The sequence below is a fragment of the Eublepharis macularius genome, chromosome 3 (genome assembly GCF_028583425.1).
Source record: "Eublepharis macularius isolate TG4126 chromosome 3, MPM_Emac_v1.0, whole genome shotgun sequence".
NCBI classification, from domain to species: domain Eukaryota; kingdom Metazoa; phylum Chordata; class Lepidosauria; order Squamata; family Eublepharidae; genus Eublepharis; species Eublepharis macularius.
Window position 1 is genome coordinate 56,587,182 of NC_072792.1, and position 21,366 is coordinate 56,608,547.

General features: G+C 39.9%; 1 protein-coding gene across 1 annotated transcript in view; it reads right to left on the minus strand.

Moving 5' to 3' along the window:
* Positions 1–12,377: 12,377 nt before the first annotated feature.
* The window catches only part of HERC2 (HECT and RLD domain containing E3 ubiquitin protein ligase 2), a 128,009-nt gene continuing 119,020 nt past the window's right edge, over positions 12,378–21,366 (minus strand). The window contains exons 88-93 of the mRNA XM_054973254.1: positions 20,852–21,046; positions 20,632–20,744; positions 18,665–18,855; positions 17,560–17,665; positions 14,289–14,501; positions 12,378–13,456 (exon numbers count right to left, since the gene is read on the minus strand). Coding sequence (XP_054829229.1) covers positions 13,184–13,456; positions 14,289–14,501; positions 17,560–17,665; positions 18,665–18,855; positions 20,632–20,744; positions 20,852–21,046 — 1,091 coding nt within the window. The 3' untranslated portion in view covers positions 12,378–13,183. The remainder of the gene's footprint in view (positions 13,457–14,288; positions 14,502–17,559; positions 17,666–18,664; positions 18,856–20,631; positions 20,745–20,851; positions 21,047–21,366) is intronic.

The window sequence follows — 21,366 nt, forward strand, 5'->3', positions numbered from 1 at the left end:
CTGTGCACAAAAGAGATACCTCCTGGATTCTTCTGAAGCACCTCCTGATCCAGTGAAGTGGAGGAAAGTCAGGACTGATTATTTGCTGTGTGGAAGAGAAGATGGACTCCAGGAAACCCCTCAGTAGCTACCATGGTGCCCAGAGCACCACACTGGGGTTTAATGGTTTACAAGGTATTATTTATTTAAAATTTATACACCACTTTTCACCCCAATGGGTCCCAAAGAAGCTTATGACATTCTTTCCGTGGTCTTGGCATTGTAGTTCCTGACGTTTCGCCAGCAGCTGTGGCTGGCATCTTCAGAGGTGTAGCACCAAAAGACAGAGATCTCTCAGTGTCACAGTGTGGAAAAGATGTTGGCAGGTCATTTATATCTGCTCAGGAGGGGTGGGGTTGAGCTGAGTCATCCTGTAAGAGTTTCCCAGGGTGTGGAATGCTAATGGAGGGAGGCTTCACTGTATCCTGAGGAGGTTCTTTTGTATATGGATTGGTGCTTGATGTGCTAATCTTCTCTGCAGGGCTATTGTTGGGTATAGAGTGTTTTGTTAGCCTGGTGTTTTTCAGGGCTGGAAACCATGCTCTATTCATTGTTAAAGTCTCTTCTTTCCTGTTGAAATTGTGCTTATGCTTATGAATTTCAATGGCTTCCCTGTGCAGTCTGACACAGTAGTTGGAAGTGTTGTCAAGTATTTTAGTGTCCTGGAATAGGATACTGTGTCCTGTTTGAGTTAGGCTATGTTCAGCCACTGCTGATTTTTCAGGTTGTCCAAGTCTGCAGTGTCTTTCATGTTCTTTTATTCTTGTCTGGATGCTATGCTTTGTGGTCCTGATGTAAACTTGTCCACAGCTGCAGGGTATACGGTATACTCCTGCAGAGGTGAGGGGGTCTCTACTGTCTTTTGCTGAACATAGCATCTGTTGTATTTTTCTGGTGGGTCTGAATACTGTTTGTAAGCTGTACTTTTTCATAAGCTTTCCCATCTGATCAGTGATTCCTTTGATATATGGCAAAAACACTTTTCCTGTGGGAGACTGTTTTTCCTTGGTTGTTTGATTTATCCTTGGTTTACTCGTTCTTCTGATTTCATTTCTGGAGTAGCCATTTGCCTGAAGTGTGTGGTTTAGATGATTAATTTCCTCGTTGAGGAAGTGCAGTTCACATATCCGTCTTGCATGGTCTACTAATGTTTTTATTATGCCTCTTCTCTGTCGAGGGTGGTGATTGGAGTTTTTGTGTAAGTACTGATCCGTGTGAGTTGGTTTCCTGTAGACCTTGTGACCTAGCTGAAAGTTTGCTTTGCGGATGACCAAGGTATCTAGAAATGGAAGTTTACCCTCGGTTTCTTTCTCCATGGTGAATTGTATGGTCAGGTGGATATTGTTGAAGTGGTTTAAAAACTCCATCAATTCTTCCTCACCATGGCTCCAAATGATAAAGGTATCATCCACGAACCGGAACCAGACTGTAGGTTTGTAGGGTGCTGATTCTAGAGCTGTTTTTCAAAATGTTCCATGTAGAAGTTTGCTATAACTGGGCTGAGAGGGCTTCCCATGGCCACCCCATCCATCTGTTCATAGAATTCGTTATCCCATTGGAAGTAACTGGTTGTCAGACAATGGTGGAATAAGGCTGTTACATCCTCTGGAAAAATCTGATTAATAAGTGTGATTGTGTCTTTTACCGGAACCTTGGTAAATAGGGTAAATAGGTATCCTATTCCAGGACACTAAAATACTTGACAACACTTCCAACTACTTTGTCAGACTGCACAGGGAAGCCATTGAAATTCATAAGCATAAGCACAATTTCAACAGGAAAGAAGAGACTTTAAGAATGAATAGAGCATGGTTTCCAGCCCTGAAAAACACCAGGCTAACAAAACACTCTATACCCGACAATAGCCCTGCAGAGAAGATTAGCACATCAAGCACCAATCCATATACAAAAGAACCTCCTCAGGATACAGTGAAACCTCCCTCCATTAGCATTCCACACCCTGGGAAACTCTTACAGGATGACTCAGCTCAACCCCACCCCTCCTGAGCAGATATAAATGACCTGCCAACATCTTTTCCACACTGTGACACTGAGAGATCTCTGTCTTTTGGTGCTACACCTCTGGAGATGCCAGCCACAGCTGCTGGCGAAACGTCAGGAACTACAATACCAAGACCACAGCTATACAGCCTGGAAAATCCACAACAACCATTGTTCTCCAGCTGTGAAAGCCTTTGACAATATATTGCACTATTTTATTTATCTAATTTGTAGCCCATACTATTTCAAAGCTCCAGGTGCAGTCACCAATAGTCAACAGAAAATCAGACAATAAAAATAAATAGGCAAAGGGATACAAATATTTAAACCTAACCCACGGAACACTATTACTGGCTACCATAATTAAACAGAAATGACAAGTCTCATGACATTTCCATAAGAAAATCAGATATTGCCTTTGCCATGTCTTCAGGATAGCAGAAATAGCACTCTAAATTTGAAGGGCAGCCATAGACAACATTTCTTTTTATATTTATTTATTTACATCATTTATACCCTGCCTTTCTTCCCAATGGGGACCCAAGGTGGCTCACATCACTCTCCTCACCTCCATCCTCCTGTAAGGCAGGTTACATTAAGAGCGTGTGGCCAAGGTCACCCATTGAGCTTCCATGATAGAGTGGGGAACTGAGCCTGGGTCCCCAGATCCTAGTCCAGCACTCTAGCCACTATACCACATGTGCTCTCAAGATATTTGCTGCATACTCTTAGAGCCCTAATTGAAATACAATATATTTAAGAAGGTACTCTATGTCAGTTTTAGAGATGGTGTATCATAGGGATGGAGGTGATCTCTTGGTTATGATGGGTCAGACCTTCAATAGATAATCTCATGGATAATTGTTCCATGAGAGTTCTAAGCAACACAGTATTTGAGTGCTTTGAAAGGTTTTAGTTCAGTGTTCATATACAAGCCTGGAACAAGGTGGGTTTGAAAGTCAGAGTAATTATTGCTAAAACCTTTAAGTAGATTCATGAACTAGCAAGCACAAGGGTATATTGGAAGCATTTCCACGTTTTACAAGATAAATTGTTCCCTTTCCCAATCTCTCCTGCCCACCACCTATCCTAGAACATGCTTCAGTCATACTTGGTTCCTCAGCTGAAAAAAACCAAGAAAATTCCAAATATCTTTAGGAAATATAGCACCTATAATCGACAGTAGCAAAATGCTTTCATACATGCCATTCCTCAACTTTGAAGAGAAGTGAGCCAGAGAAGAAAATTGTGTGGTTACTATAGTCAAATGTATCTGGGGAGTCTGGTCCTCTGCCTCTCATGTCCAGCGCATATGTTCACACTACATTTCTGATTTATTTTAGGGATTTACTAAAAAGTAAAAACGTATCTTAAAACTGGACCTCATCCTATTAAATTTGAAACAGCCATTTGTATAATTGCATTACTTTGCAATATGTTATATTCCCCATCCCCACCACCTTCAAGAAATCAAATTAACACATTAAAAGAATGAATCAAGTAGTAATATGCTAATATAAACATATATTCAGTCTAACAACTTCTATGTTAAATTTCACAGGCATCTGAAAAGTCTCAACTATTTAAAGCTCCAGAAAATGTTCAGATGTGGAACCAACCAAAATGTCTAGTAGAGTAGGACACTGCATTCAAGACAGCATATACTTTCTAACTCAAGCAAACCGCTGTTGCTGTGAAAGTCTAAAAACCAAGAATGAATGTGTATTATGTTCCACAATCCTTTTATATGTACATTATTTTTTAAAAAAATAAACTTAAAAATGTATCATTCCATAACATCATACTTTAGAGGGATACTTAATAGCTGTGCTAAAATGTGAATTCAGACATGCACTCTCTAGATAAGTCATATTTCTGTGGCAGAAAAATCAGCTAATTACTTTTTCTATTAGTGCTACAAGGATAACAGATGTAAAGATCAGCAAAATTTCATTTGAAACAGTTATTTACAAAGAATGTCTGACAATCAAACAGGAAAGACAGCATATGTTTGAAAATGAGGTTTCAGAACTAACAGGCTCTACCTCCAAGTTACTTTCATTTTTTAGACTTTCTAACTACATCTGCAAAAATTTTCTCAGTGTGCTAAGTAATACAATAATATCCCTAGAATTGTTTTACCTGTTGCTGTAGATTTCTTGCAGTCTCCTTAAAATGGCAAAAATAAAATGGATTGTATAAGAGCACAATCAGATTCCTGCAGTTAAAAGAACAATCAACTTGTTAGACTTTTCCACAGAAGAGGCTATGTATAAATGAAGAAATAGGTCACAGACGAACTGGATTCAGCGTCTATAAATCTACAAGTACCCATTACGTTCTCTGCATTAACTACACACAAATGAAACAAGAATTCCTGGGTCTGCCATCATGTGATCAAAACTTAGAAGCTAGCACTTGCTATTAGCTGTATTCAGTGCATTAATAAAGCTCCTTTTAATCCTCTCTCAGTTGTTGCAAAGGCGCAAAGACAGAATGCAGCAAATGAACCATTGCTGATTCTATGGGGGGGAGGCACACATGTTTGATCTCTGATAATAGTAAAAATGTTCTGAAGATTGGACTTTAATATCTTTAACAGCATCAATAAAAGTTTGAGCCATGCTTCTGAAACCATTTACATACAAGGAGAGATGAATTATGAGAACCAATGAGTGTTTAATAAGAAATTCTGCTTTTCAAGCATGAACTCTCTGTGCTGAGGTGTCATTCCCCTACCTAGGGTAAATTGTCTGACAGCGTTATCTGGGTGGTAGTATTCAAATCTAGCCCTGGAAAGTCTATTCTGCATCCCAAAAATCCTGGGTTTAGTTGACAGAATGAGAAACTGAAGTAGAACAGGCAGAAGGCAGTTAATCATTAAAGGCAGCCAACTGATTTCACCCCACACCAATGGCCCAGGGCCCCTCCCCTTTCTGCCATGTGCCAGACAAGAAGAGGGGCATTCCTCCACACATTCCTACTTTTTCCCTCCTCACAATACGATTTTTTAAAAATATTATTTACTTTGTCATGTGTATGCACATATAGTGGGCAACAGGAGAGTAGAAGCTCCTGGGTAGATACATCTAAAATGTCACCTGCCACTTTCTCCCTGATCTCAATAGCAGTAATGGGGGGGGGCTGGATAGTACCGGAATTACCACACTGGCTCACAAACTCACATCATGTCCAAAGTGGGATGGTGATGACAAGTCAGCTGTGAGGATGAGGCAGCAATGGCCCAGGCAGGGGGGAAGGGCAGGCAGCAAGGCCACCTCTGTGCTAGATAACTGCCTCAGAGTTTTTAATCAGCTGGAAAACCCTTCCTTTCCATGTTTAACAATGGGAAGGGATGTGGCTCACTGTCAGAGCATCTGCTTTGCATGAAGGTCCATGGTTCAGTTGCCTGTATCACCAATGAAAACAGTCAGATAGCAGGTGATATGAAAGACCTCTCCCTGAGAACCTGGAAAGTCAGAACAGACAGTATCATCCTTGATAAACCAATGATCTGAGACTCAGTATAAGGCAACTTCGGCTGTTCGTGTAAGTATGTCTTTGTGCATTTGTGACCCTCCCTGTAAAATGGATAAATGCTCTCTAAGTATTTAATTCCTTGGCTGTACAAGGCAAGCAAATGATTTCACCTACAGTCTGTGCTTCGACTTGATTTCTTGAATTACCCTGTTTTCTCTAATAAACACCAAGTCTGCCCTGAAGCCACTTTCAATCTAATGATCATGCACAGACCAACTTCTCACCCCTTTTAAATTCCACTGGAGTGAGGGCTCCTTCAAAGCTCTTAAGGTTTGCCGCCATTTCCCCCCCCTTCAGTTTGTCTGTCTTCAAGAATAATGAAGTCCTACAAAAGCCAGCCAGATTTACGGAAAGTGAAATTTGACTTGAGGCTATGATATACCTTCATCCCTTTCAGGCAGACCATTTCCTCCACCATGTAAACAGATCTATCCAACCCATAAACAATGCACATACCACACACACACACACACACACACACACACACACACACCGCCTCTTGGAAACAGAAGAGAAGGATGAAAAGTCTCCAAAATTGTAATGGCAAATTTCCAGCCACTAAAACCATGGTTATTACTATTGCCTACACTGATGTTGCTGAGAACTGTCAGATATGCTTCAACTTTGGGGCAGAGGGGGAGAGAAACAGAGATCAGAGATCAGTTTATCACTATTAAATATATAGTTTCTACGTTATGAGAACTACATAAAGTGAGCAGAGCCAAAAGAAAACTCTGTCTGCATTCCTGACAGACTTTGAGTGCTATGCAATGAAGCAGAAGGGATAAAGGGGAGGGGGGGACTTTAGAGCTCTTTCATGCCTGCATTCAAGAGTAGTACTTTCCAAGATGTTGGTACAACTGATTGTGCATGTAAAAGCCACTAGAAGGTGGCATAGTCTTCTTTAAATACGGTGAATTAAAGCCGTAAGGGTTACCTCACCATTACTCTTAGTCGACAGGACTGAGTTTTCTGCTGCATTTGCCCTAAATTAAGTAAAATATATTCTCTGGCATTTTTATGTTTCAAATTGTTCTTCTATGCTTATCCTTACACAAAATGGAATTCATTACAAAAGATAGACTGAAAGGAAACAAGATGGGGAATCTCCGAGTTCCTTGCTTTTGGGGCCAGTCCTAAAATGGCCATCACAGGAGGCAGGGCCTACCACATACAGAAGAAGCCCAAGTACAGGGGACAAAACTCTGAAAAGAGGAGTGGAGGAGAATAACAGGAACACTGTGGTGGCGGAAGCCACCAGAACAATGTTATTTAAATCTGCACAGCCAATCAGCTTGTCAATGGCCAGTCAGAAGCCTTGCTAGGCAGCAGCCCCATCCACTTCCTAAAAACAATTAGCAGGCTCCAGAAAAGGTGGCAACAGGCAGCATGATGGGCACTGGGACCCTATTTTAAACTATGTCCCTTACGTTATGTGGTCTGTTTCAACAGCAGAGCTATGGTATGGGGAGGAAGGCCTTGGAGGGCTGCCATTCTGCAAAGTATAAATCTCAATAGGGATTTTTGGCTTTAGCCATACTCCAAATCTGCACCTCAAAAGCAAAAGTTTGCCCAGGAGAGGAAGGGATCTGGAGTCACAGTGCTAACTACTGAGGGAAGAAAGCAATTAGTGATGATCACCACACTGCTGGTGCAGCACTGAACTGGGGGGAGGGCTCCTAAATAGCACATCAACACTGCAGAGAAATGAGTTGACAGTCAAATCTTCTAGTTGTTGCTGGATATTATCCTGTAGTGTAAGTGGTCATACTTGCCCTCACCATATTAAGGCTTATGAATATGGCAATATCATAAGCCCCTCTGCTCATGTGTTTAAAACACAGACAAGTTGCCCTGACTAGGCAGGAGATGGAAAAAGTACTGGAATGTGAAAAGTGAAGTAAGGCTAGCTTAGCCCCACACCCCGGAGGTTGTGCATAACCATGGAACAACGGAGGTCTCCAGAAGTACTTGAATGAATCCATTCACACACTCCGCCAATTCTACCCTTTACCCACTCTCCTATTATAGCCTCACCCATCCAGCCATCGTGGGTCATCAAATAATCATTTTACACCCATAGTTCCTCTCAGGAAGACCTAATCAAACCTTCCTAGTTCATTGTCCCACCTTGGAGACAGTTCACCAGCCTTATTGTCTCACCCTGGAGAGAGTTTCCCAGTCCTTTGTCCCACCCTGGGAAGAACCATTAAGGCATTGTTTTAGGGCAGAGACCCTCAGTCTTGCCTCAGGGTATGTTGCACAGTATATCTGACTGTCCTGCCATGTGCTCAGTGTGTGTGTCCTGGACCCTCCACACATCCTCGGATGGCATGTCTGAGCCCTTCTCCCTCTTGCCATGAAGTACTGCTCACTGAACCTGCTCTCCCTCGCACACCCCCAGTCTAATGGACCTGGTAACTATAAAGCCAACTCTGCAATTCTCTCCAACTTTCCTCCCTGTTCTTTTTCTAGCTAGCTCTCTGTGTGTCCTGTGTGTTTTGCATGCAATTGATCTTAATATTTTAAATAAAACCCCTTTTTGATTGAATATCTGCCTGCTTATTGAAAGGGTTCTCTAGAGGAATGGATCCTCGTAGACATTGGCACATAAGATCCCAGTTATCGGCCTCTTGCATGGCCATTCTCCTTGCTAGCTATTTCCCCCACAAATTATTTTATTGCAAGGAGACCACTTCTGCAGAAGTGATGTGGAAACCAAACCATGCAGCCTTGTAAGCCAACTCCCTTCCCTGCCTAATACAGGGTAGGAAGCTAGTCTACCACTTTTCTTAGAAAACTGGGGGGAGAAAAGGCCAGCAATGTGGATTGCTGGGAGTGAGGAGAGGCCTGGCTAGCTAATCAGATCTGACTCCGTAGTAGGAGATGGGCCCTAGTTCAAATAGGTCTGGGCCATCTTTCATCAGGGCCAGAGGAGTGCATCAGCTCAAACATCACAAACATCTCTGGAAAGACCACATTACTGGCTCTCTTGAAAATAGGTGAGAGCTGAGGTGGGATTTGTAACTTGCAACATAGAATGGTATGCTGAATGTGCATACCAAATTTAATCCTGAACTCAATTTATTACAGATGAATAAACATAGAAACCAATAGAAACTGAAAACCAAAAGCCTCACTTTTCTCAGCTACAATAGAAAGAATATGAGGGATTATTCTTTCTGAGATTTTGCTATACCCTCCTCCCACTTCCATATCCAGTAAATGGTTATTAACAGCATCTGAATCAGAAACAAAGATTGCACATGAGGGGGGAGAATAAGTAACAAAACACAGCATGTGTAGGAAACATAAATGTGTTGGGTTCATTTGCTTCTGTTAACCCATCTTTTTATTAGGAGCAAAGGGGGAGAAGTAGAAATTGGTGACATAGGGTGCAGGACTTGAATCAGGAACTTTGTATATAAGTTCTGTGAGAACTTAGGGCAGTGTATGGTCTCTGGTCTCTTCAGATACAGAACAGAAGAGGGTGTGCAATACTGAACCCTGAAGTTTGCAGACAATAATGAAGCCTCTGCCTGGCCTGGTCCTTGTCTTCTGCCTACCTGAACTTCAGGCTTAATTTCCAACTCCCAGTTGAAGCTTGAGCCCAAACCTCCAATTCAAGTCAAGATGGCAGAGCTTGAAGACTGAAAACCCATTCCCAACTGAGGGAATAGCTGCTCATAGCTTGGATCAGGCCCAGAATCAGTCCTCCATCCTTAAAACTGCAATACTCAAAGACTTAGGGAGTTACAAATAACTGAAGGAAAATTTCAACAGTAGATGTATGTAAGTAGTAACAATAATAATAAATAACATAGTTCCAGATATTGTTCCAAGTGAAGAGTGATTTTTACCATTGAACAGTAAAACCCAAGTCATCCAATATTTTGTCTTACAATCAAGACAAAGGAAATTATATCAAAACGTTTAGCACATCTATGGAATTCATCAGCAATAAGATGTGACCATAGTTACTAGTTTAACTTGCTTTAACAATGGATTAGATCTATCTTCCATCAATTTGCCATCAAAGGCTATTATAAACAAGGTAAAAAATGGACCTCTACATTTAGAAGGAGAACATCTGTAATTTCTGGATACCGCAAACAAACAGGGATGATTATGCTTGTGAGCTATTCAGGACTATTTTGGAATACGAGGGATTAGTCTGGACTGAAGGTCAAGCTAGACATGAAGGTTTTTAAAGAGCTGGGTCTGGGTTGCAGGGAACCCGAGCTGGGTTACCCAGACCCAGCTCAGGCTCCCTACAACTATACAGCAGCTTTGGGGAATGCCTATTAAAAAATAAAAGAAAGCCCAAATGACCTTTGAATGCCTCTGCAGAGGGAGGAGGGGCTCCTCCCCCCACAAGCCGTTTCCCCATGTCAAAATAGCATGGGGGGGGGTTCTGCTCCACATGGAGTATTCTGTGCACATGGAGCAGCAAAAACAGGGGGGAAATACTCTCCTCATGCTAATGTACAAGACATCTTCCATTTTAAAAACCCAATGCTAACTTATCTGCCACCAAATGATCCCCCCTTTTTTGTCTTCCATTAGCATCATTAACCACATTAAAATTCCTTTGCCACTTCCAGGTTTTTAACAAAGCAAACAAAAACGGAGGCCCAGAAGGTTTACCTTCAGGTCTGAAACTGAGCAAGCATTGTTTTTTTTTTAAGTTAATACATTTAGAGAAGCCAGAGGAATTTGCCCTTATAGTGAACGCAAGGGCCTCACATTGCTTGGCCAAATATCAAAACAAGAATGTGATAATCTATGATTGTTAATAAAAACCTTACTGTATAATTTACAGGATTCAGCTAGCATAGATATCACAGGACCCTTTTTCTTGCAATATAATCTTACAAGGAAACAAATCAAAAGTCAGGCACTGATTAGTAATATTTTTAAAAAGTCCAAATTTCAGTATGCCAAAAGTGAACAGGCCAGGGATTATTTAAAACAGACATTTGCCAATGAGCCCAAATTAAGGATTAACCTTTCAGAATACGATAAGGCAGTTTGCTTTGCAATAAGGCAAATTCTATTAATAAAAGGAACTCTCCCTAAGGCTAATAATCTTGTTTTTAATACTGAAGGATCTTTTATTTTCAAGTACACTTCAAATACTCAGCACAGTTTATCAGTTGACTTTCCAACCTATCACATAAATTTGAATTAAGAGTGAGTGTATGTGTTATGTGCATGCCATCAAGTTGCTTCCTATTCATGGTGACCCTATGAATGAAAGACCTTCAGAACGTCCTATCATTAACAGTCTTGCTCAGATCTTTCAAACTGGATGATGTGATTTCCGTTATTAACGCAAGCCATTTCATTTTGGTTCTTCCTCTTTTCCTACTGCCTTCAACTTTTCCTAGCATTATTGACTTTTCCAGTGAGTCGTTTTCTCATGATGTGACCAAAGTACGATAGCCTCAGTTTTGTCATTTTAGCTTCTCGGGAGATTCCAGGTGATCTAGAACTTGCTTATTTGTATTTCTGGCTATCCATGGTATCCATAAAACTCTCCTCCAGCACCACATTTCAAATGAATCCATTTTCCTCCTGTCAGCTTTCTTCTCTGTCCAACTTTCACATCCATACATAGTAATGGGGAATACCATATTGTGGATTATCTCCATCTTGGTCCCCAGCAACGCATCCTTATCCTTGAGGATCTTTTCTAGTTCCTTTATGGCTGCCCTTCCTAATCTCAATCTCATTATGATTCCTTGGCTGCAGTCTCCCTTTCAGATGATGATTAAGCCAAGGAATAGAAAATCTTTACAATTTCAATTTCTTCACTGTCAACCTTAAAATCGCACAATTCTTCAGCAGTCATTACTTTTGTCATCTTGATGTTCATCTGTAATTCCGCTTCAGCTTAAACTACACTTTTGTTAGTTCAATCACATTTAATTGGAAAGATATGCTACACTACTAAATGCCACAGAGTTGACACTTGTTGTCTTCAGTCACAATGTCCCCAGCAACAGAATAGCCAGCACTCAAGACATCAGCTCCCCACTGACAATGGCTGAAGTAAAAAGACTCCTCATGAAATCACAGTTTAATCAGAATGGCAGTTAAGGTTTGCATTATCAAAAATATTCTTGTGCTTAAACCACAGATAGAAAATCAAGAGATGTTAACAAAAATGAGGAATTCAGAGACAGTCAAGATGAAGTCACCATGGTGTATTTCACACCATGGTGAGAGTATTCATTTCAATGATCACATCACAGCCAATGGCTCACCACCACCTGTAACATTTTTAAAACATGGGATAGAGTAGAAAGCTATGAGGTGTGATTTTTGCCATGTGGCTATGACATTTCAGATGAGACAAATATAAATCATAACAGAGTATTGTCACCTCACCTGTCTGCTTGAATAACCTTGGTGAATGATGAATCAAATCACTACAACTGTATTTATAGGCAATGGAGTAAAGGAACTGGCATTCAAGGAAATAAAAAAAGTAATGTCATTGACAACTTCTCCAAACAGCACTCCCTAGATAACCTGCCCTTTGTAAGTCTCCCCTCCCCCTTAGTGCAGCAAGGAAAAAATGGGAAAAGTTCAGCCATTCATAGCTAACACTACAAACCAGTTTTGGAGTTTTGCTTGACAGCTAAACCTAAGAATGACCTTGGACTGTGCAAATCTTGACACTTCAGCTATGCAACAGCACTTGTCTAAGGTAAGCACGGAGTGATTCTTCAGAAGCCAGAAAACCATAAAAACTCTTGGAATATTTCTCATCATAAAAAGCCCTACTAAACTGTTTGTGACAGAAGTTTTATTCAGAGGGAAGTTATAATTTTTGCATTTACATGGCACAATTATGTACAGTATACGTCCCATCTTAAAAATTCTGTTGTTCACAGAAAGTTGTCAATTCAAGATACATAATATTATATATGTATGTGTGTGCGTGTGTCTGTATATATATATACACACACATACACACACACATATATAAGCTAAAATACAGGCATTGGAGGGTGGAGTGAACTTAATGAGGTGTTTGTTAGTAATCTAGTGATGGATGTAAGGAATACTGATAACTGAGTGTTCCAAAAAGTTTTTTTTAATAAAACAGCTAATAAAGTTAATTGAAATATTTATAATACTATTCAGTCATTGCACAGTAGTTCCAATATACAATCAAGAAGATGCAAATAACACAACATGTAATTTGGAAAAAAAATCTATTGCACCCACAAAAGATGTCATTTTTTTTAAATTCCACACTAACCATATTTTATAAACATTTACACCACATCAGTAAAACACAGAATTCTACCTGCAGTGCAGCATCAAAGAGGAGAAGGGAACCCCAAGCTTTCAAAACAGATGTTCAATGCCCAGTTATTGACACCCATTTGCTCTAAAGAAAGTTACCTTCAGTTATCAGTCATTATTCCTACAATAAGTAACACACACTCTGTCTTCAGTAATAATTAGTAGTTCTCTCATTATACAACTTTGTACTCTATTTGCTAAACTGTCCGTTTCTGAAACGCTACTTGGTGGCATTTTGCCTCAGTGCTTGCAACACTGCCCCTTCACAAGGGGTGCTCCCCCCTCAGTGCCCCGTTAAATAGTCCTGTGTGGAATCGGAAGCAAAGGAGTCTGCATCTTCATTGTCGGAGTCATCGCTACTATCATCAGCAGTGGGCTCTCCAGTCAATGCTATTCGAGCATAGTCATCAGTGTCTATGGATTTACAGAAATGGATGGCATATTTTAATTTTTCTTCTAGCACCTGTTTGCAAGAATACCTGGGAAGCTTCAGCAAAAAGAAGCATGTGTATGACTCGGGAAGGAAGTGGTCTGGAGGATTGTATTTATCCAAAACCTGTGAAGTCAAAAAAGAAATGTTTCAATTTCACTATTTAACTGGCAGGAACTAGAATACACAAATATCTGTACAGCGTATGAAACGCTTCATCATACAATGTGAATTTTTGATCTGTTTTCTTGAAGTAAAACAGCAACTCCCTCACCTCAGAAACCATTTCTGCAATTGTTGTGCATACAATCTATATTATTTATGTTCCATATTTCCAGACATTTTACATGAGTTTCTTATTTAGAAATAGAACTTTTCTGCCATACCTTCTTGCAATTCCCTTTTTACCAGATGAGTGAAACCATTTATATTAAATGTATTGACCCTTAACAATAATATTTATTAAATACAATATATAGCTTACACAATGCACATCATTTCTCAGTGCAACCTATTCAATATAGTTATTCACAGGAAAAATCAAAAGGAAATAAATAGTGTTGCGATCACCATGCATTGCAGAACTATTTTTGGATATTAGTATTTTCTAGTTGCGACAGTGGCTGAGGAATAAAAAGTTATATTTTGCCTCTAAGAAAGAAATATCTAGGGTGAAAATATATTAAATATATGCATGGATCTGTATATTTCTTCCATGAGCACAATCCATACCGGGGTTCTCCATGTAAAGGAGAGTTCCAGTTCTCTTCTCTGAATATTAAGTAACACAAACATACAAGCATTTCCACTATGTATTGAGAGTGCTATTCTGCTAACAAAAGAGAACAATCCATATGAAGACAGAACTGACTACATGAATTGGAGCTGCCAGATAATTGACTTGGAATATGTTAGTTAGCTGTAACGACCTACCAACCATAATAGCTCACTATCTTACCTGGATTACAAAGTCTCTGCCTCTGAAATCTGCAATAGTTCTAGGTAGCCTGGTCCTGCCCCAAACAAAGCGCAGAAATAGAGAACGTTCCGTGTTGGAGAAGGATTCCATTACTTCCCAGAACCACTGTATAAGAGAAGCAGTGGGCTCAATCCCTTTATAAGTGGCCACAGATTTCAGAAGGTGCAGAGGGATATCTGGACTCCCACACACCTGTAAAACAATATAAGAGAACAACGAAAAGGAAGATGAGCAATACTTCAACTGTGATTTTCTTTCATGGCATTTAATATATTTTTCAATTACAAAATTTGTTAACATGAATGCATCTGACAGCATACTGGAAATGGAATTCTCTTAGCATCAGACTTGCCTCCTCTGGTGTTATAAGAACACACACACACTGTGCTTTACTTACAGTTTCCACTACCCTGAGTTAGCAGGAATAATATAGTGACAACTGTGTCCCAATGCAAATATTAAACTATGCAGGCTTGCCACTTGCCAAGCCACTTCTGACAAGCAACCACTGTTCCAAGGACTCTCCATACATACACTTCCTTATTAAGCGTTCAATGATCTACAGCAAGCATTCTGCTCAAAAGAAACCCCAACAAAGAGCGATGAAGAAATTAAACAGGCAGCTGGTCAAACTAGAATCTCTCTCTCTCTCTCAGGCAAGGATATTATAGAAACAGAAGGGAAAACAACTGGAAGAGAGTTAAACACAGTGGAAAAGTTTGAGCACTGAAGTGTGTCCCAACTCTGGAAGTGAAGACATGAAGAAAAAAATGGTATAGCCTGGCACACAGCACAGCCTCTTATCTAAAAAGGGTTGTCACTGGTGTCTGGTAAGACCCGCCACCCTGCCCTGGCAACCATTAACTTATAGCCACACCACCCAAGATGGCAATCCTATTGGCCACCGACTAAGTTTTTTTACTTATAGGATGGAGAAGACTTGGATTCCCTCCCTCCCTGTGATTTGTGCCACAATGATCCTCTTTTCCCCAGGCTCCTTCTCTATACAGAGGCTGAGCCCCGTAACATACACAAGCTTCCAGGTGAGACAAATCCCACACAGAAGTGAGGAGAAAAAAAAACAGGAATTTAATATAAGGCAAGGTAGGAAATCACAAGAAGGATACAACAAAATATAAACCCTAATGTCTTTAACTGTATCACTATTCTATTCTTAAAGGGAACTATTCTTGAAGGGATTTAATTCCACCCTGGCTTCTTCAAGTCAATATCCAGCAACTGATTTAAAAAACCATACTTTTGACATAGGCATTTAGAATGTACATTTGTGTTGGTTTTTCTATGGGCCAAAATGATGATACCATGTTCCTGAGTTCCTGAGGACATGTTGCCGTTTTAGTGATTGTTTTTATACTTTTCAAAATGCTGCAGAGACCTAATCCTGCCAAGGACCATGGTGCACTGTTTTCAAGAGCTGAAATGGCAGCCATTTTAGCTCTTGAAAGCAACACAAGGAAGACATAGGAGCCCCTCATCCCCCCATGTCAGGATCCCCAGCAGGACTGGTCCCTGAGGCATAACTGCTGCAGCACAGTGGTTAAGTGGTTGGGTTGCAAATCAGCTTTCTGCTGGTTTCAATCTCACCACAGCTATGAACTCAGCAGATAGCCTTGGGTAAGCCACCTCTTTCAGTCCAAGTTACCCAGAGGTATTGTGGGGATAATAACAACACTGAATTTGTTCACCACTCTGAGTGGGACACTAATCTGTCAAGAAGAGTGGCATGTAAGCACAGTTATTTTTATTATTTTGAAAAGTTAAAAAACAAGATCTAAAATGGTGCCAAATTTGGGGATGCAGTATTATCTAGTTTGGCAGGCCATTTGTAGACTGAGTAAATTTACTAACTGAGTAAACAAAGCAAGCTTTAGTCCTAAATAAGAACATACAGTTTAATGGGAAGAAATGTATGTTTATACAGACTATCGAATGACAAAATTTAGGAAATTCAAACTCAAGATGTCTGCAAATGTCCCTTTGTATTCTTCATAATGTTAGTAGTTTTTATTTTTGGGGGGTTTAGTTTTGAAATTATATGGTGTGTGATTCACTGTTACCAGTCTCAAATTTTTTGTAAAAAACTTTTTCTTCTACATTTGTGAGCATACCTCCCAACTGAAGGAGTCCTATACAGCAGAAACAACAGGGCACAGAGAAATCACTATTCCTGAAATATGGCAAATATAAAAAAATTCTCAGCAAATTTCTCCTCCCCCTAAAGATACAGCAGCAAATATTTCACAGAAGTGCATCACCTTGCTCCTCTCAACTTCAATCCACATTTTTTAATAAGCGAACCAGTTCTTGTCAGATAGGTTTCTGGTAATGCTTTTGCCAATAGCCTATTGCTGCATTTTTACTACAAGCAGTTTAAGAATTCCAAGTACATGCTCTGACATTAAGGCCCCTTTCACATTTCCGTTTTAACCCAGTTGTTATCTGTTGCTGCCCCGACTTTGTGTAAAGCACTGTGGGGATGGCAGATTCAAACAGCATTTACATTTGTTTATGAACTTTATGTGAATAGTTGTGGCCATTTCAAAGAGCACAGCTTTTTCCGGGGCAGGAAGTGGCTACCTCTGCTCAGAGTCATCAAGGCTTTTGCATTTTAAAAAGATCAGCACAAAAATATTGCTATAGCACTGTAACAAATTCTACAGCACTATAATGAATTGTCAGTGTCCATTTTAAAACAAAGTAAGTCTCTAGCATCTTCTGTTGCAGAGATATGCCTTTTTCCTTATATCTCCACAACAGAAGGGGCTACAGTCTTTTAAAAAATTTGAAAGCTGGAAATTCAGAGACCCTGCTATACATATCATTACAACCCTACAGCCCTAATCTACAAACATCCCCCCCCCCCCCAAATGCTTCAATTGGGCAGGAAAATAAAAAAAGTTGGCAATGTCAGAAGCTCTATGGACATATCAAACAGTACTCCACAGTGAACGGAACTACACTGAAAAACTGAGAAAGGGAAAACTTTTTTTTTTTAGAGGCTCAACCCCCTCATTGTAAACAGGACACAAGTGGCTTTGTCTGAAAAGATTAAAAAATCCATTCGCAACTGGCAGACAAATGAGTTGTGTGTGAAATGGCTCAAAAACTCCGCTAGCAACTAGCAGCCAAAGGCTGTGTGAAAAGGGCCTCAGATGTAAAGCCATATGATCCGACCTTGCATATGATCTGACCTTGCCAGCCAACCAAAACGGAAGTATCATATACACACCATTGTTTCCAGTTCATATCCTGTGAAAAGTGAAAGAAGAGGAACAGGGACAACACGGGCCATCCCTTCCCGAACTGCAGTCACTTGTTCATCAAATTCATGGAGTCTGCAAAAAAATACATTTGTTAATGAAGTGCAAATTACTTATATTCCCAGTAATAATATGGACACCAATAAGACCTATGTATTTCCTTTGAAATTTACTTAGAAGAATTTTGGGGAAAGTCTTCATAATAAATTAGATCCAGAGGAGTTAGCCATGTAAGTCCGTAGATGCAAAATAGTAAAAAGTCCAGTAGAGAGAGTCCAGTAGTAGACAAAGAGAGTTCTGGTTCTCGAAAGCTTATGCCTCAATAAAGTTGGTTAGTCTTAAAGGTGCTACTGGACTTTTTGCTAAAATAAATTAGGATGACAGACAATGCAATCCTAAGAAGAGTTACTCCAGTCTAACTCCATTTATTTCAATGGGCTTAGACTGGAGTAACTCTACTTAGGATGGTATTGTAAGACTTATAATCAGCTTTCTAAAAATACTGCAAAAATCAGGGAAGGTTTCTTTTGGAAAGGCAAGGGCAAGATTAAAAAGGTCTCATGCTAGTAAGATACCAGCAACTATTGTCTTTTGTTTTTTCCACCACAGTATTTTCTGGCCTATTCCTCCCTTCTCAATAAAGAAGCAGTCAGGTCAGAGAGACTACATCCAAGCAGCAAAACCATGCAATTTTAATCTCAACAGGATGGCATTCTAAATAGGATACTTCTACCTTCAATCAATCAATTTCTTTACTCGGCCATCAACCAGTACAAATCAGAAACAATAACTATATAGTGAAGTCATAGGAAAATAGAATTGGCACAACCAATGACCAATCGGTAAAATTTAGAATCCATACATAAAATTTCACAATGAATTCTGCAGGCCACTGAGAAAAATTTAGCAATGGTTAACATCCATTAAAAGTTTCTTTAAATATCAGCATTGGAACATCTTGTAAAATTTTTAAGCAGAAGGGAAATGATATTTGACCGAGCATCCTGATAAAAATGACAGTAAAACAGTACATGTTCGACTGATTCCACCTTTTGATACTTCTACTACACAAACCTGTAGTTTATTGCCAGCCTCACATACTCAGCTCGATTGTCCAGTGTAATGTGGGTATATTTGGAACTTAGCTGAATGTCTTGACCGCTAGCATTTGGCACTGTAAAAGGCAAGCTCATGGCTTCAAATTCTTCAGAAGTAGCCTCATTGTCACGGATGTACATGAGCCCAGGAATAAAATCCTTATCGACCTTTCAAATGCAAAACAAAAAAGTTAAGCTTTTTCACAGAATAACTTCTGTACTAGAGATGGGCACGAACCGCAAGACAAACTAAAGTTCATCACGAATCTGGCTGGTTCGTGCTTTGCGAACCAGCGGTTTGTGGAAGTCTGTTTTCCACAAACTTCCATGAACTGATCTGCCGGTTCATTTGGTTTGTGTTAAACCCCAATACCCCTTTCCTTGCCACTTCGCAGTGTCAGGGAAAGGGGCACTTCCATCCCCAGATCAGCTGCTTGTCGGGAATCTCCCTGACAAGCAGCTGATCCAAACCTGCGGGGTGAAATGCCCCTTTCCGTGCCATTTCGCAGCGGCAGGGAAAGGGGCATTTCTGCCCCCGGATCAGCTGCTTGTCAGGGATCTCCCCGCCAAACAGCTGATCCAAGTGAAATGCCCCTTTCCCTGCTGCTGTGAAGCAGCAGGGAAAGGGGCATTTACACCCCACGAACCACGAACCGGTTCACGAACTGGGGCAAGTTTGTGAAAGTTTATGTTTCATGAAACGGGACGAACCATGAACCACACAGTTCAGGTTTTTCCCTGTTCGTGCCCACCTCTATTCTGTACACAATATGGAGCTGCACTGACACTACTGTATCACAAACCAACCAATAGAAATAAAAACTTGAGGGCTGGGATATGCCTGACTTGAGATCACCTTGCCCTAACAGATTCAGCGCAGGCAAAAGAAAGTACTTCACACAATCCATAACTGATTACCATTAGATACAACAAATATCACCGGCTTAGATAGCTTAAAAGAAGATTAGACACATTCATGGAGGATAAATCTAGTAGCTACAACCACTGACTTTATGGCTTGCAGCATCTGAGCATACAGTTTGCCCTGTGGGAACCTCGACTAGATGGACCTCTGGTCTGATCCAGCAGGGCTTTCCTTAAGATATTACCAAGTTTTAATTATTTTTGTGAACCAAATGAAAATTCCTATCTGATCATACTCAGAACATGGTCTGTCATTGAGGCACAGAAGATCAGCACAGACTCACATGAAATTAATCTTTTGGAGCTCAAGTTAAGTAATAACTGTAGGAGAACGAAAAGACATAAAGAATGACAAAAGGGGAATCTTTCCTAACAAGCTATTACAAGGAACCTGTTTTCTAATATGTCATATCCAGAGAACACAGATATGTTTTACTTAACATTGTGTAATTTGTTTTGTTTATGCATTGTATGTTGTTTTTAAAGTTAATAAAAAGTTTTTAAAAAGATATGTTTTACAATCCCTATCTTTTACCAATTTACTCAAAATGCCACCAGTGATTATATAAAGAGTTGATTGACCTTTAAATGTTTCTTATAGTGAACTGAGGGCTCTTTGGAACCTTGTGACAGGATCCCAAATCCCAAAATAAAAGCTGTACTTGTTTAAAGCTCACAAATGTGGTCTGCAATTCTAAGCACAATTACTAGTGAGTAAATCCCATCACACTCTATTTCCCAATAAACATGATTAGGTCTCTGCTATTATGCCTTGGTCTGATTTTTCCCCCAATATGGTATAAGAGAGAGAAAGCTATTGGCTCATGCATACCCAGAACCTGCCCTTCCCTTTTCCTACCTCATTCATACTACAAATAGAAAAGTAATTACTGTCCTTAGCAGAATACCAAGTATATTACTGGCAGCAGATACTTTCCTTTAGCAACAGTAGTTAGAAGAACTAGGTTTGGTCTTAAAGGTCACTAATATTACATGGATTAATTTAAATTTCATGCTTGCCTCACTGAGATCAGCAATTGTTAAATTCATTCCAGCCAACTGTTTCCATACAGGTTCTGCCAAGTTGAGACTAAGAGGACTCCCAGTCCGAATAGCAATTCCAAGCAAAACTCCTGGATTGTTTTAAAACAAAACAAAGTATTTGTATAGATATGTATGCAATTAATTACAAAATCTTGCACAATGTGTTACGATGCTGCAATGTTTATACAAAAATTACCCAAGAAGCGAAACATGTTCATATGCAACAATGATTTTGCTGCAGGGTTCAAGAGAAAGCAGTCTCTGTTTGCACCGGATTCATCCCTTCCATTGGGAGTCACAATCAGAAGTGGCGTCAGCCCATTCTGAAGTTCTTCGCACATTTCTGCTATCGATTCACTGTAACCACCCCCACAGTCATCTACCGATTCACCTAAGGGAAGGGAAAAATATTTTATGGGAATGTCAATATTAATGGCAAATTAATTTAAAAGCTATTAAACAGCCATGTCTATCAAAACCATTAAGTTCAGTACAAATGAGTACTTGCCAAATGTGTTTATTTTGCCACAGCTAATCTCAAAAGACCTAACAGGCAGTATATTTCAAAATACTGGTGGATCATTAAGAATTCATTAGACCTACTAACATGTACTCAAACTACAGAAAGAGACATTCTGTGCCATCAGCATTATCTATTAAAAAACAAAGCTCCCCCCTCAATCTCAATTAATGTTTGAAAGATGTTCATCT